This window comes from Saccostrea cucullata, unplaced genomic scaffold, assembly GCF_032062105.1.
Source record: "Saccostrea cucullata isolate Sc308-1 unplaced genomic scaffold, CSIRO_AGI_Scuc_v1 ctg83, whole genome shotgun sequence".
NCBI classification, from domain to species: domain Eukaryota; kingdom Metazoa; phylum Mollusca; class Bivalvia; order Ostreida; family Ostreidae; genus Saccostrea; species Saccostrea cuccullata.
In genome coordinates, this window is record NW_026929751.1 from 182896 (window position 1) to 200000 (window position 17105).

General features: G+C 29.3%; 1 protein-coding gene across 2 annotated transcripts; it reads left to right on the plus strand.

Annotated features, from left to right (window-relative positions):
• Positions 1 to 1778: 1778 nt before the first annotated feature.
• LOC134282120 (barH-like 1 homeobox protein) lies at positions 1779 to 7412 on the plus strand. Of its 2 annotated transcripts, none has more exons than XM_062764566.1 (3): positions 1779 to 2607; positions 4433 to 4655; positions 6885 to 7412. In XM_062764566.1, exons 1-3 carry the CDS (start codon positions 2157 to 2159, stop codon positions 7162 to 7164), a joined length of 954 nt encoding a protein of 317 aa, XP_062620550.1. In that variant the 5' UTR covers positions 1779 to 2156; the 3' UTR covers positions 7165 to 7412. The 2 variants fall into 2 exon arrangements, with proteins under 2 accessions (XP_062620550.1, XP_062620551.1); XM_062764567.1 differs by having other exon boundaries at positions 4475 to 4655.
• Positions 7413 to 17105: the final 9693 nt, after the last annotated feature.

The window sequence follows — 17105 nt, forward strand, 5'->3', positions numbered from 1 at the left end:
TACTATTAAATTATTTCTTACTCAATTTATGAATTAAATGAATCAAATCATGATCATTTTTGCGCATAACATAAACAATAAATGGAGTAATGCTAAAAAAAATTGCAATGATATAAGACATAAAAATATATATTTTTTTAAATATCTTATTGTCTTTACTTTTTATGAGATTTCTTTAAAAAAGATTCATTGCATGCTAAAAGTATTTTCATAAAATAAAATATAAATTTGACATTTCTTTCCCTGGAAGATTAAAAAAAAAAATTAACTTCACCTGCAACAAAAATTTATCGTAAGTGTAGCATGAAAGCGTCAAGGATTACAAAATTTAAAATTCAAATTCGAAATCAGTTACATTCATACAGCTCAATGCGGAACCCTAATAAAAGAACTATCTTTCGGGTAGGTAAAATTCGCTGTTGACAGCAACATATTTTCCCCGTGGGACTTAATAAAATCACCATCATTTCAAAATGTCTCTTTTACGAGCTTCAAACTCCAACAAAACGGGTTTTAATCTTGAACGGATCATATATTCATTTCACCCCTATGTGAAGTAGTGTCGTTCATAATACGATAATTGCAGCGAGAAATCGCACAAAGACTGCACATCCACGGACTTAATAATATAAATCCGATTTGAATATCACCCTTGTACCTTTGAAATTAATGTATTTAAACTAAACATATGGCAGAGCAATTTAAAACGCGAAAAGTGTGGGATTTTCGTGTTTTTACGGGGAGGAGCGTTCGGCATCGAGCACATGTTTGTGTCAGGGGTGCAGGCGGTGACAATGGGGGTCACGAATGAACGCGAATTGAGGTCGCAATTCTTGACCTCCGTAAATTAATTCCAACCTCTTTGGTGGTCATATGCCGATTTTTTCCTACTAGTGGACATAAAATTCTCGTTGTTTTCTTAAACATGTTTATCCGAGCATCTTATCTTCAAGAGCTCACTTTTCTTTTTAAGGGTGATTATAGTTGTAAAATTTCATTTTCCTCTGGCATCTTTTGAGGAATCCTCATAGTCATATGGATATAAAGTCAAACTTGGAACCTTTAAGACTGTGTTAAATTTTATTTTCAAGCATTGATTGATTGAAAAAAATCATTATTATTTTGTACAGAAATAAAAAAAAACATGCATTTTTGAGTATGAAAACAGGAATCCAATTTGCTTATTTTTTTTTCATTCAAAAAGAGTAATCACTAAAAATACTATTTAATTACAAAAAAACCCCACTACAATTAAAATATATGAAAATGTTTAAACAAAAAGATATCTTGAAAATGTATAGATATGCATTCTAAATTGTGTCTAGATAATTATTAGAACATGTTTTGATTAGGAAAAGGAAAGAAAAGTTTGGTTTGTTGAGAGGACCATTTATCTCAGACTCAATCCCAAAATTCTGAAGCCAATAAAATGAAATTACAAAGTTGCATGATTGCAAGAAATTGAATCTGCCAATATAAAACATTAAATGTCGACACAAACCCGTTAGCTGCTACTGAAAATAATGTTCTTTTTATCGTTGTTGTGCGACTTCAGTCGCCATCTTAATCACATGATTTCATTTCTAATGAAGTTGATATTCCTATCACGGTGGCACGAGAACAGACTGAATCTCCGCCTACTTTGGCGAAATACATTTCATTGGGTACCATCCCATTTTGTGATACGTTTCAGGTTTTGTTTATCTTTGCTAGAAAGTGAAGAATTTCATATGAAGAAGAGGTAAATGTATGCCTGTCAAATTCTCTAACAATTTAAAAAATGTTCGTCCTACCCGCACTATCAATCTGACGAGACTTAAAGCCTTCGTTATTCATGATAAGGGTTTCGTTGTGTGGACGTGTTAATCATCCTGTATATTTGATGCCCAGTTACACCCCATTTTCTTGCTTCATTGATCAGCTATCATACCTATATCAAGGGAAAAAAGACAGTAGACTATTTTAGGACCTATAACGTTCATCACACTGATTATTCGCCCCTCTCTTGTGAATAAAAGTTCCGAAGGTTATGTTTCTTAAATTGTTCGTGAACATTTGAGAATTCTTAAAAGACTGAGATCTAAATTTAACAATGGAGAAGTTAAGAAGTATTAAGAAGCAAGGTTAAAATCTGAGCTGCAAGAAAAAGAAGAACAATGTCATCGTGTAGTTCCCCTGTGGAAACCAAAGATTCAGATAAAAATGTTATTGTGGATAAATCTGATTCTGAAGAAGAAACAGAGAGGAAAAATGACGATGAGAACAGCGATGGGACAGAAGACACAAATTGTTTTCAACCAACATTTCCAATCGTGCAGAGACCTATTGCAGCAACCCCAAAACGTTCCTTTCTCATAACAGACATTCTCTCCGAAGACAAGTCGTCTACCAAACCTTGTTCAGCCTTCAGGCCATTAAGGGTACCGCCAGCGCTAGTGAGCAATTGTAACAATAGCTTTAGTCCCGTTAGTGCTTCTCAACATTGTCTGAACTTTTCCTCATTGAAAAGACATTCAGAGAATTCAAAGAAAAGTGAAAGTAAGACATACGATGATGATGAAGATATTGATGAAGAAGACGATGAAGATGACGATGACGGAAATAGCGGTTAGTGGAACTGAAAAATTAAAATAATTTTTTTTTTCGATGAAACATTTTTACTACAAATCCAGTGAATTAAATATGTGAGCAAAACACACACAAAACTAAGATTACCTTTAAATTCTGTTGGTATCTGTTAAAATGTACCAAAATAAGTAACTTTAGTTATCTCAGATAATATTTAAAATCAGATGTTTAATTTGATTGCTTCATCTAAAGATAATATAATAAATAAATTACGATATCATTGTAATATTTGATCTTTATTTTCTAAAGAATGTGAATTAATTTTACAATATGATCTAACAAGCTTCGAATTTACAGAAGGTGAAAAAGACATTATACAAAGATTGATAATGGATTTTGTAATTAAATCAGTTCTATAATATACCTAGAATCAATTGAATAAAACAAAAATAGTCTTGGATCTGAAAAATGAATGTTAAATCAATTTAAAAATCATAAAAAAGTTTTTTAAAGCATGCCTTACTTTATTAGATTAAAAAGTTGACAACATAGGAATTTACATGGGTAAAAAAGTGAAATTATATTAATTTTTGAAATACTGCAGATATTGCAATCGGTTAATCAGCCATTATAATGATAATTTTAATTTAGATATTGCAATTAACACATATTGTCATTTAATCATATCATTTTATATGGTACACATGTATTTGAGAAGTTATATTGACTTCTTAAGCAGAAAAAACAAAAATGTCTGAATGTTGATCTCTTCGCCGTGTGTGGCCGCATTAAGTTGTTTCCATGTTAATATTAACAACTACTAAGCACATGTTTAGCTTTAATCAAATAAACTAATGCTTTAATTTTCAGCTCAAGTAACAACACCATGTGTAAGGCAGTGACACAAAGGCAAAATGTTCTTTTATGCATAATATGAACATTTGGCTTAAGTCACCAGGTATTGGGCCACATTCTTGAAATACGTGTATAAGGTCAAATAGTGTGGAATTAAACAATTTGATATCTCTGATGAAGCAGATGTGATATTGATGTATACAAAAATCAATTTATTTCATTTTTTTAACTTGGTTTGGAAATGCATCTGATTTGTTTTTCATAGACTCTGTCTGTTTTTTTTCTATTTTGCAACTTTTGAAATAAGTAATTTTATTTAAAAAGAGATAATCTTCAAGCTTTGATAAAAGTCCGAAAGATATATTTACAATACCATGTCCTCAGTTTTTAATCAGAAAATACACTTTGAAATATTTTTGATATAAAATTCAAATTATCATATTATTTTTTTCACATTTCTAAAATTTGGAACAGAGAACATCAATCTAACTGAAAGTATATTATAATTGATAGTTCTGTCTTTAATTCTATTTCCTGATAGAAATTATGTTCAAAATAATGTTTCAGCAAAATGTGCTTATTTCAATATTTTGCTAGCATTAATTAAAATGATTTTCCTTTGCTTATGGTTAGTTTGATTTACATTTGTACACAAATTGTAATTTATTTTCACTCTTATCTATCGTATAGGTCTTTTGGGATGCATTGTTTAACATCAACACTCCTAAAAAATTAATATAATAATAACATGATTTAAAAGTCATGAAAGATACACCGTGCATAGATAACAACTAAGATGCATAATTTTAAAACTTGCAAGATAGATTAAAACATACCTTTCATATCTACTTTGAAAAAATAAAAAATACTATCACGAATATACAAAAAATTCAATTCAGAACAAAGTTGCCGTGTATATTTTACAGACATCCAAACCTTATTGTTCAGTAGTAGTTAACTCAAATACCAAAAATGATTTTTAAATAGTGTGCTTCTTCTTTTGCAATAGAAACAAATCGTGAATCTAATTCATCATTGGACGATTCTCCAGGTGGAATCTTGAAACAGAAGAAACCAAGAAAAGCGAGAACAGCCTTCACTGACCATCAGCTGAATAGTCTGGAAAAAAGCTTTGAGAGACAGAAGTACCTAAGTGTCCAGGACAGAATGGAACTTGCCTCCAAACTGAATTTGACCGACACTCAAGTAAAAACCTGGTACCAAAACAGAAGGTATGTAATGTGAATTTCATTATAGAAATATTTAGCTGTTATTAGTATTAGTATTTTAAATGCAAAAAAAACAAAAAAAAAAAACAAACAAACAAACAAACAAACAAACAATAAAAATTATATTCACAACTTTTTCATTATACAAATTACACACATTAGTAAAGTCCAATGCCTTTTCTGAACCTTGTTCTTATTGCTTGGACCATTTAAGGAAAATAGAAAAAAAACTTAAAGCTGAGTGAATATGACATTTATTGCCAAGATAGATGACAAGGTGTGAAACAAAAACATATATAATATACAATTACTTACAATAATGTACATTAAAAGCTTGGATAAGGTCAAATGATGAATAATTTCAATATTAAGATAAACCTCGTGTTCCACCTGATTTCAATATTGGGAACAAGATCCCGAAGAAAGTTGAACCCGACCTTAATAAGACATACTAATAATAACTTCATTTTATTATTTTATTGACTTTGTCATTAAATTGTAAAAAGCTTGCATATAAAAAATTTTATGAAATGAAACATAAAATTTTATTAAGACATAAAATGTAAGTACATGTATTAACATCTCTAGCCTCTAAATATCGAAATTATAGCTAATAAACACCATTGCTTAAATTTTCAAAATACATTTTTCAATGTTAAATAATTTTTATAGATTGTATATGCTTAAAATTCGTAGTTTTACAGACCCATGGATTAAGTATTTGTATGAATACAACGTGTCATTTAAGGAATGCAAAGCAAAAATGACCAATAACATTGCTTACGGAGAAATCGTATTTCCTTCTCTTTGAATTGCATTCTTAATTAAATAAAGAAAATTCTTTGTGTATCATCAGATTTTATTTTCAGACCAAGTTAAGCAATTATTGAGCAAGAAAGTTATATTATTAATAATCTCTTGACTTATTTATAACCCCACTTACGGTAGGTTAAGACAGGCATTGAAGAAAAGTTCGCAGGGTACAATACTATAATTCTTCAATATTCCTTATGCTTGATTTATCAGGTTATTTTCTGTTTCATAAAGCAATGTAATTTGGTTGCATTTTTCTTCTTATAAGTAAGAAAATCGCCGATAACGATCCAGCGGTCCGACGCGCACGAGTTTTACATGGCTTTTATTGAATAGGTAATTAAATAGGTACGAATAGATTCATTCTCACAAAGATTGAATTATTGAAGAAAAAAATCCAATATGAAGAAAACAGCTTCTTAAATTATAAAATTTTATGGGAAAATATGCATATTATAAATCCAAAAATTGTTTCTTCAGTCTGAAAAGGTGTTGTAGGTAACAATGAAAAATACACTTGAAAAAAATATAAAATATACAATAGAATTATACATCAAATGCAGCAAAAATGTGAAACGCTAAGGATTCAATGATTTTATTTTTGACTTAATTTTATCAACATTTATTAACATTCATTTTCCATAAAATACAATTGGTAAATATATCAAATATAGATAATGCTTAGACTTATTAAATCTCGCATAGAGTTTTTTGTAATTTTTTAAAACATTTATAATAAGCCATTGTTTATCTTGTATGTGCATTGATTATCCCATTCTTTTTTTCCACTCCAATGAATGCTCAATAAAAATCGAATGATAATAGATAAACTATATTAATCATAGTCTCATCATGAATTTATTTAATTAACATCAAATAAAATTAATATAAGAAATTAACGACAGACGATACAAACGAACTTTTGTCAAAAAAAATTTGAAAATAACAACTTAAATGTTTTAATGAGTAAAATAAAAGTTTCACAGCGTAGTTTTTTAAATTTTTTTATTCAAAGTTTCACAAAAATGGGATTGGAAGTGAAAAATAATTGTAAAGATTAATAAGGATGGTTTTAGAATGGTAGACATTTGAACATCATATAAAGTTTAGAAGTTCTTATATTCTAGAAATTTATTATTTGCATCATTTGCAATAAAATTAGACCATAAAATATTTACCAATCCAGGCATCCATTTTTGTTTGTATCATATGTCCTTTGTATAGGTAATCAAATCAAGTAAGACAAAATTGATTAATTTTGTATTACATTGTTTGCTTAGATAGTTTTCTTTTTCTAATAACAATAAGAATTTTTGAAAAATAGTCTTTTTGATATGAAGTGACATTGAAGTTATAAATGTTTGTTGTTCCTTGTATTGGATAATCAGTTTATTTCTGCATTGAATGTTAAAATTTTAGAACAAAATGGAAGCGACAAACGGCTGTAGGTTTAGAACTCCTGGCTGAAGCTGGGAATTTTGCTGCTGTTCAGCGCCTCATCCACACAAATCCATACTGGTTCAGTTGTCATCCACAGGCATCATCCATCATATCCAACATAGACGCCATGTACTACCGCCATAATGAAACGTCACTTACCCAAAGACCAACGCTACCGCGCATGCTCTTACACGGTATTCAACAACATATCAACCACATGTCACCCAGTAACTCACTGTTTTCAGAAAACAGAAATTAGAAGCGATGTGTTTATATGAATGATTCTGACTATAAGTAGTTAACATTTCTTACTTTAAGTTGTTCTCATGGGTTCGGCTTTACAGTTTCGCTGGCATCACATTGTTTTTTCCCCGTGGTGAGGCAACTTGTAGCATTTAAGACTACATTTTATCAGATATATTTATGTTATTTGATGATGTAAAATATCTTTGTGAATTGTAAATTGAATTATATGCTTTAATGTAAAAATTAAATATTGAAAATGTCTACTTTTTTGTTTTATGTCTAAATCAAATAAATGGAAAATATTAGTGCGCATTTGAATTCAGTTTGTATTACCTTCTCTCATTTAGTATACTGAGATAACAATGAATTTTATTTCAAAAATATTATAGATGGTTCGTTCTCTAATTATTGATATTTGTACTAGATTAAGAAATTCCGCCCATTCAAGGTTTAGGATGAAATTATTTCCCTCCCCAATTTTGTTGTGAATCAGTATATTTGTCATTTTCTAATGCATTTAAACGATATAAAAAATAATTGTGAAAAAAACTTTAGTCTAAAACTGTTTACCCTAAAAAAATAGTTTCATGTTTCTATAATATGACAGTGGGAGATTTCGACATAGCAAAAGAAGCTTTTAGTCAAGGAAAAAGCTTAACTAGAAGGCCGTATAAACTGATACTACGACATAAATTATTCCCAACAACAATATTGCTCTAGTTTTTTTGTCTTTGTAAAGATTTCACTTGTCAATGATATAAAAAGGGAATAATATTTCATATCGTTATTAAAATGCAGAGTCACAGGTATTATGTTGAGCGTCCCTTTGCAAAGCGTGTCACTTCAGTCTGATATAAATCACTCTTATTGTCCTGCAATTTGCAGAAGAAGCCCTCAATGTCAAATTTAATATCAAAAACACTTTTTTTAAGAAAAAGGGATTCAATTGCAGCATATACATGTATATTCAACAACATATCTATGAATGATTTCTTGCATGTTTAAATAATTGCTACACGATGCTAAGAACTGCAATGTGTTGATATTTGAATAAAAAATATCTAAACATAAATATGGGAAAAAGTCCCCAAGCAATCCCTTTAAGTATAATCTTCTAAAGAAATTACACTTAATTGGAAAAGCTTCTGGTTACATATTCATTTAAAGATAAAAAACTATAAAGAATATTTGCAAATACCATTTAATTTCTTACAAATATGAAATTATTCTCAATTTTTGGGTTAATGATAGGGACAACGTTATATTTTTACGTCCTAAAGATGTGATTAGATGAAATCTGAGCCATTTCTTTCAAAGAGCTGCGTCAAAACTTCCAAAAGATATGAATTTTAAGACATTTATCAGCAGTTTGTTCTAAGAGCCAGAGAGTTGAAGTATTTATCCGTTCAATAATATGATTTATAAAAAAAGACCTGACTAATACATGTAATATAGCAAACAAGGCTTCTTAAATCAATCTGGACAATGAAATATCTCTTCTTTTAAAGGTGTACCAAGATAAGTGGTGCAGTTTTCCCATAAATAATTCCTTAAAAAAATGATTAAATTATTTGCTGTTTACTCTTGTGGATCAATGTTGTCGGAAAAGGATACAGATTTACAATGCCTCTCAAACTGAAAAAAAAAATTCTAATTCTGTTTTCAAGAATCATTAAAGTCAATTTTCATTTCATAGTGTCATTTCCAGAAATACATATCTTTAATATAAATAAATTTTCATATATTGAAATACTTGAAATAACGGAGCATATGTTTAACTATTTATGTGACAAAATGGAAACATTAATTCACAGTTTTGAGGACTCACCTTGCGGTACTAACACGTCATATCTGATTTAAAAAATCCAGACGAATTTAATGTCACAGTTATATTTTTATTAAAAGAGGTACCGTACTCACTACATCCCTGCCCTCCAAACCCTATCCTCCACCCCCATATTTAACAAGACTCTGACTGAATCTTACCTATAATTGTCAATTAAAGAAATGAAGAATAATTATGGAGTATTGTGTGGTTATTAAGAACGATAAATGTAGTATAAATATCTGTTAACTCACTTCCCTCGTCAATCTGCAAATTTTATTTATAAAGCCTTTAATTTAAGACAAAGAAAAATCACACGCATGTAAATTGTAATGTATATAAATTGTTAAAAGTGACTTATAGGTCCGATGGGCCGGGTGTTGAACATATATTATGTTTAATTGTATAACGAATGTTAAAAATAACTGTATATACACATGTCACTATAATAAAATATTTACTTACTTACTTACTTACTTACTATAGAGGTGGTACATGCATGAAATAAAAGTATAGTTTAAAATAACGAACCATGGGGTCAGTATTGAAAAGAAAATTCCCCTGACAGAACTAAATAAACTTAGCAGGGTCTACATACACTCAGAACATTTTATTTCAGAAATAGAACATATGAATGCTTGGATTTGCCAGAAATTACTTCCAGTTCCCAATTCTACAGCTTCATACATCTCAAATTGTATTTGTATAAAAACTATGAATGGATAGACAAAATTGTGTATGAGAGACAATTCCAATGTATCTTTTCTCCATTTGACCTTGTAAAACAAAGAAAACTGTGCAACTTTTATTTTTTTTGAAATATTGTTCTCATATTGCAGTTTGTGTACATTCTTTTCAATGACAAGTGTACATTTCTCCTTATTTGTGAAAATGAAAGAAAAAGATCTTTTTCACTCTGTAAATGAATCAAGCATCATTCTTTATTTTTAACAATGAATTAACGGCTTTGGCATTTTCCCAGTAACTGAATATTTATTATCTTTATGAATCATTGCAATATACGTGAAAGTGTCAAAAAATAAACACCTCTTTTGTGAGATCGATAGATTTACTTGGTGAAGGGTGAAGCAAATTAATACATTGATTATCAGGTCTGGCAGCTTTGATACCTATCTTTTTCAATTCATCAAGTCAACCTACCATTTTGAACGTTTACGACACTTTTTACCCAGAAGACGTATCACTTTAAAACTTGATATTTAGGGGCTTCGGACCAAAATGGTATATTCTCCTTCTTGCTGTGTGACACCAGAGAATCCGATAGCTATCAATACATCATACGTTGTTTAAATGATTTAGTGTAATCGTTTTGATAATAATGACCTTACATATATTACAAATGGGTGCGAATGCTTGTGAGCTATTTAGGGCCATTTAACTTAAATAGGGTATTTAAGATATTAAACACTGAGCAGATCAAGCGATAAAAAGACGCCTGGAACCAATTTAAAGATAGAATGACAGCTAGGGTGGAAACCAGTCGATGTGTTATAAATCTCGCTGTAATGTCAAAAAATTTAAAAAGAAAAATGTTTTATGATTTGTTTTGTGTTTATACTCCTATTTCAATCTTTGTCTGCCGTAGTCTTATTAATTCTTCCATCAAAAGGCAGTTTAATCTATCATTTTCATGCTAGAAATATTAACAAAATGATAACATTAGGGAATGACAATCTTTTTGTTCCCCTATCCATAATAACCAGACCTTTTTTTTCTTTTAAAATTCCTTGACGGATTATTTTCAAAACTATTATAACATTTTTTTCTCAATTACTTGTAAGTACCTAAAAATATAATATAATATGCATTTGAAACTTAATGCATTTAATTTTAATATCTATCAAATATAAATTTTACAATTATCGAATAGATCTTTTGATTTGCATCTAAAAGCATTCCTAGATTTTAAAATATAAAATAAGCTATAATTTTGAAACCGTTTTTCCAAATAAAAATTAACATGGTTGCAACTAAAGACGTTTTATTCTTTCATGACAGAAAAAATGATAACGAGAAATGGGCACAAAGTTTAATTTTTATTCGGGTTAAACTTGCATATGTCAAGACGAGAAAGAAGAAATAGTCATTCATATTTAAATTGATGTTTTGTGCTTCTCTTTGAACCTTTCCCTGAAACTGTCATTTCTGCACAAATGATAACCCGATTTTAATGTATTTTGATTGCTGATTAACTCTTTCTACATGGTTACTATGTAAGGTAAACAAAAGGAAATGGCAAACATTCTTTCTCTGATCAATTTTTATTTAATTTCTTTGTAGAAATCAACTCAGATGAGCTAAAGGTCTTTCAGCAATATTTACGGTGATTGAATCGAGCAATGGCTTCTTGATTGAAATCTATAGCAGCTGAGATTAAAGACAATTTAGACGATGCTGGTGAATGATAAAAGTGCCAGAATATAACTAGTGAAACAATGTGCCAAATCGGCCGGAAAATACAGAAGTTCAGTATTCTTAGAAATTCTGAAAGTTTCAATATTCGTCGAAGATAAAGTCATTAGAATATCTGAGCACATTCACATCTTTAAAAAAAAGTGATGTTTATGATATATCAATGTCATATTTTGAGTATTTTTGTTCCTACGATATAATTTCTTATTTTTAGAATAAAAAAAATAATTAACAGCTAAGTGAAAGTTCATTGAAATCAGTTTCACTATCATTGTATCGTCATACCGGATGCTACTACCTGTGTCGAATCCAATGCTTCATTTTTTTTATCAAATGAAATATCGACCTTTCCCCTAGAGGCATATTTCCATTAAATTAAGATATTAAAACGACACATCAAATTCATATTTAACTCATTACTATTGAATAAATGACAGTTAGGGACAGGGTATTAATGTAATTAGCTAGTTGACGAGACTCATAATTTCTTATTGTAATTTCGCTAATGTTATCATTTATCATCTCAACAGATCTTCGATCCCAATCAAGACATTTTAACACTTTTTTATCCAAAACTTCTAGATAAAAGTTTTTGATGATTTTCCAAAATGTGATTGAATTATTTTTTAATAGAAAGCCAGGCAGTATTTTGATAAAATATGAACAAGGAAAGGTGCGTTCATTTCAGTAAAATGTATTTTTATTTGGGAAAACAAATTCATTACAATATCAAGTGTTTGCTTTCATAGACTAAACTTTCCATTGATGTCATTTTTTGAAATATTCACATTATTGATGCAGGTGTTCCCGGTTCCATTGGGAGATTATAAATTTTGAGTTTTTATTCATGTATGATTTGCTGAATAATCAATGGACACAATGCAAAAGTTTCCAAAATCTCTGATATCTAATAAAACAGCTGTAGTTCCCGGTTTAACTTTTCAGATTGAAACATATAATTGAAAAAAAAAAATCAATTCACCATCATAAATATATACATTCACTTTCACACTTTCAATTCAAGAGCATAAGTTTAAAAAAGATACTGCATCGATAACTGTAAATGGACATCGTAAAATTTTCATACGCGTAGAAAAAAGTATTAAAAAGTATGAATTTTTGCTAATGATTTTCTATACATGTATGTATATTAATTGATGCTCCATTCTTCCTTATTCTCAGTAATGGTCTGTCATTTGTAATAATTCTTCGTCTTGGATGACAGTTAAAATTAATAAAAAACTAAAATAAATAAAATAGATAAAATAAAATTATGAAACAATATTAATAAATTTTCAATAAATGCATTCAAATAGTAATTATAAAAAACTATAATAATTAAACATCAGCAATAGTGGATTAAAATATACATCTCTTTTAATTCTTCCATATTAAAAATGCAGATTATTGTGATGGGTGGTTGAACATGTTACAGATCAAATTACACTTATTTTGTTCTTATTTCATAGGTTTATTATTCTTGAAATTTGAAATCTCTTCTTTTTGTCGACTGACGAGACAGTCGTGTAATATGTCCCCAACAAGCGTTTTTTTATTACCCGCCCCTCCAATTACTGCTAATGTTTAAAACCCAGAAATAAAAACAATTGTCCACTGGGATAAATGTTTATGTGAAAATAGAAAATGAAATTCAGTCTTTAAACTGTCCTTGATAAATGAATAATCACCTTTGGTGCAATTGACAATGGTCCACCGATAGTTTGTAAACAATTCATCTTAGCTGTTATTTTCTTTGTAATTGGGTCTTTATTTTGTAGTACAGTCAATTTCTTTAATTTTGCATTTGAAAATTGAACACTTTATATATTTTTTCTTGGTAATTAGTTACTTCAAATAAGTTTCCGCGACATTGACAATAATGTTCGTCCATGCATTTTTCTTTTTCAGACGAAGTCTATCTGCAAAAAACCTTTTAATGTGATAATCATTCGATTTTGAATTTTAAAAGAATTATTCACGATTGAAAACGAAATTTTTTTTTAGTATTTCTATAATTTTATTGTAATTTTCAATTAATGGAATGATTTAATTTTTAGTTATTTGTATAATTCAACATATATTACAAGTATTTGTATACTTCAATTCTAAGTTATTAGAAGTATTCTGGTTTTCTGTTATTTCTATAAACGATTTGAAAAGTGCTGTAAATCAGATGAGGATACATAAAAACTGATAAGAACTTAAAAAAAAAATGAAATCCCATGTATTGACCAGATAATTAAAAAGTACAACTTTTCAACTCTTTATGCAACAATTCCCCAAGATAAACAAAAGTAAATGCTTTAAATGACATCATAGACAGCTGCCCATCAATAAAATATGGAACGCTTAAATTTACTTACAATGTCAATGGTCAATTCCAAAATTATATAACTAATAACCATAATGTACACACAGGTATGTTGACATTTACATTGCAATTTTAGTTTATTTATATGAAACAAAATTTATTTTAAAATGAGAAGAAAAAATTTTGCATGTATAATTTTTGTGTGTGTGTCCATTTAAAACTAAAAATAACAATATCTGAAGCATCTATTTTTAATTTTTGGATATTTAACTAGAAAAAAAAGTCATTTGTAACATAGCAACAAAACTTTATGAAAAAATGATAACTTGAACTTTCCTACCGCCAGCTTATAGCAATATAGACTTATCACCTACTTATGGGGTCTATGTGTTCAAATATGATTTGATATGCAAGAATATTTACATTGCAACTATATTTTGCATGTAAAGTGTGTGGAAATTTACGGCATTCAAAACACCATAACACGGACACGGGATCAAAGGGTTAAAAGATGACATTTTACGCTGTTGCATGCTGTGGAAGTGCAACGTCATAAGCAAAAATCAAATATCAAGCTAATTTTGAACTTAAGCTGTTGCATTAGCTCTTCTATTATCTGGAACTTACCCGAACTTTAATACAGAAATTTTGAAATATAAATCACATTTGCAATGTAAGGCGATATGAGTTAAAATTGTAAATATGAGCAATGAATAATTATTTTTTGAAAGATATAGTCTCATAACTGCAACGGTGTGTGCAAACAAATTTCCATAACGCGCTAACGCGTTATTAAATGTGTTTGCATAAACTGTTACATTTATGATCCATTGCTTAAATATACTCTACTAATGAGTTATTTCTATTGAAAAACAAGTTGATGATACAAGAATATCAAGTGTCGTTAAAAGTCATCATAACGCAAATTTTATAGTCGATACAATGACCTTGTCAGCAAATACAGTCTTTTATTGAGTCAAATGCTGACTGACATTTTTCATGCATATTGTTTGGCCATTATTTATTATTTAAATATGGCATTGTGGACGGATTTTTCCGTTTTCCCAATGATGACAAGGAGCATACGGTGGGTAAGACCGATCAATAGGGGTTGTTTTCTCCTTCATGACATTTGGTTCCATCTCTTACCTTTTAGAGGTCCGTGTTTGCTCCCGATTTGTCTGTTTCCATGGACTTGTTGCAATATCGCATTTGATGTATTGAAAAAAAATGACATAAAAGGGACATTATTTAAGCTGTTGACATGGAATATGTTGCAATAATATCCCCGTCGTTCATTAACTATAATTATCTACAAGAATATAGTTTGAAACGTATAATATTGTTTCTACCTGAAATTCAATTATTTAATTCAGATAACAGACCAAAATTTAGAGTACAGACAAACATTCTTATTTTCAATTTAAAAGATTGCGAATCATAAAAATTTATTTGACACTGTTTTTCTATTTGCACCAAAACTGAAGCTAAATTAATTCTTTCAATCTCGTTTTTTTTTTTCGTCAAAAATTCTAACTCATCAATCATTAAGAAGTTCTTTGTGCGCTGTAAAAGAATTTCCTTAAATGATCAAACGACCGAAAGAGGTGCCTCAAATAGTTTGATGCTATATATACTCATTAGGAAATCTTGAAATAATTAATCTTGTATAAATAATGGAGACGTCCGGAGAATTGGTATCATTATAATCATTGCATGTTCCACGCCAATCTTACATGAAACAGACGGAAGCTTTTGATTTGATGCTCATTCTCTTCCCCATAGCTAAGTAATTGGCTTCATTGGTCGTCATTTGATTGTAATTAATACCCAACATCTAGATGAAATGTATTCCCAAACACATAAGTGTTCCCCTTTAGACCAATTTACTACTGGATGTGCACGCCAACAAGTCCTGATTGCCTGGAAAGTCAGTGCGGGCTTTCGACAAGTAAGCATTAAATATTAACATTTCTTTTAATTAAATTGTAATTGAAGATTTTCCGTTATGAGTACCGTCAAACAAACGCAGTCTCGTGCGCGAGTGATGTATTTGATATAATCCTATGGACTGTCTATATGCGCATGCGCCTGACGTCCTTTTGCCCACTTCTTTTGAAAATCTGTTGCTTTACCTGCAAGAAATAAGAATTATGTTTATTCATAGTTAATTTTCCTGCTATCTTTAATCTTACGACAGAGTTTGATTCCCTCTTTCATCAGAACATCTATAGCATGTCTCTTACCTTCCAAAAGGTAACAGTAGAGAATACATCACATTTTCAAAACGTTCTTCTACAAATGGATGTGAACTTTTTAAAAAGTTTTTTCTTGTCATTATTAGTCATAGTTGAGAAACTATCACTTTTCTATAAAATTATTGAAGAAAAAAAGAATATTTTAATGATTTTTATTATTTTTTATGAAAACAACAATCAGGAGTGTTTAACATTTAAAAAAAAAACTTTGAAAAATAAGACAAAGGCTTTCGATGCATTGTTCCCATGAATCCCCCATGATAGAGATTACTCTGATGAAATTATACCTCTGAATTTTTATATCTGACACTGACATGTCTTTAGATCAATTTCAGAAATTTAAAATTTTTTGAATTTATAAGGGATTGGGTTTTTTTTTTTGATAAACAGTTCAAAGATTCTTCAAGATTTGTGATACAATTTTGAGACAAAACTGTCTTTCAAGAGTCAATATGAGGTATATGTTTCAGTAATGGATGACAAAAAACTAAATTTTAAAAGGACAGTTAGTTTCAGTACTTTCCTTTAAGGCGAAATTTTAAATAACAATGCTTTTTAATTTTTTTAGTAAGAACAATTGTTGTTATATTTCATTTATAAAATTTCATCGCTTTTGCTTTCTAGGAGGTTTTTTAAAAAAAAAATATTATTACCTATTTGAAAAAAAGAAACACAGTGGCTTCCAAACAAAAAATCTGGCTTCATTTTATTAGATTCACATATTTGTCTATTATTTGTGATTAACATTCTACAAAACTTTTGCCTATTTTATCCAATCTAAGATAGGATTAAAAATTTTAGGTAATTGGTAAAAAGAATTGATGAAGTAAAATTTATTTAAAAAAAAAATAGATAAACTTCTTTGTACATCATTAATTGTCGTATTAGGCAGACGGAGAAAGAAATCTTATGACAAAGACATTGTTTTAGCACTGAGTTAAAAAAAAACAAAAACAAAAAACAAAAAACAAAAACACGTCTACCTTCTTCTTTCAATGTGATGGGTTCTCATTAGAATTTTATTGACCAATTTGTATGTTAATTTGACATTTGTTTTCTGATGAACACAATTATCTTCTTCATAAGTGTTTTGATCTCTGTCCCGACTGCACATTTTGTTAATTTTA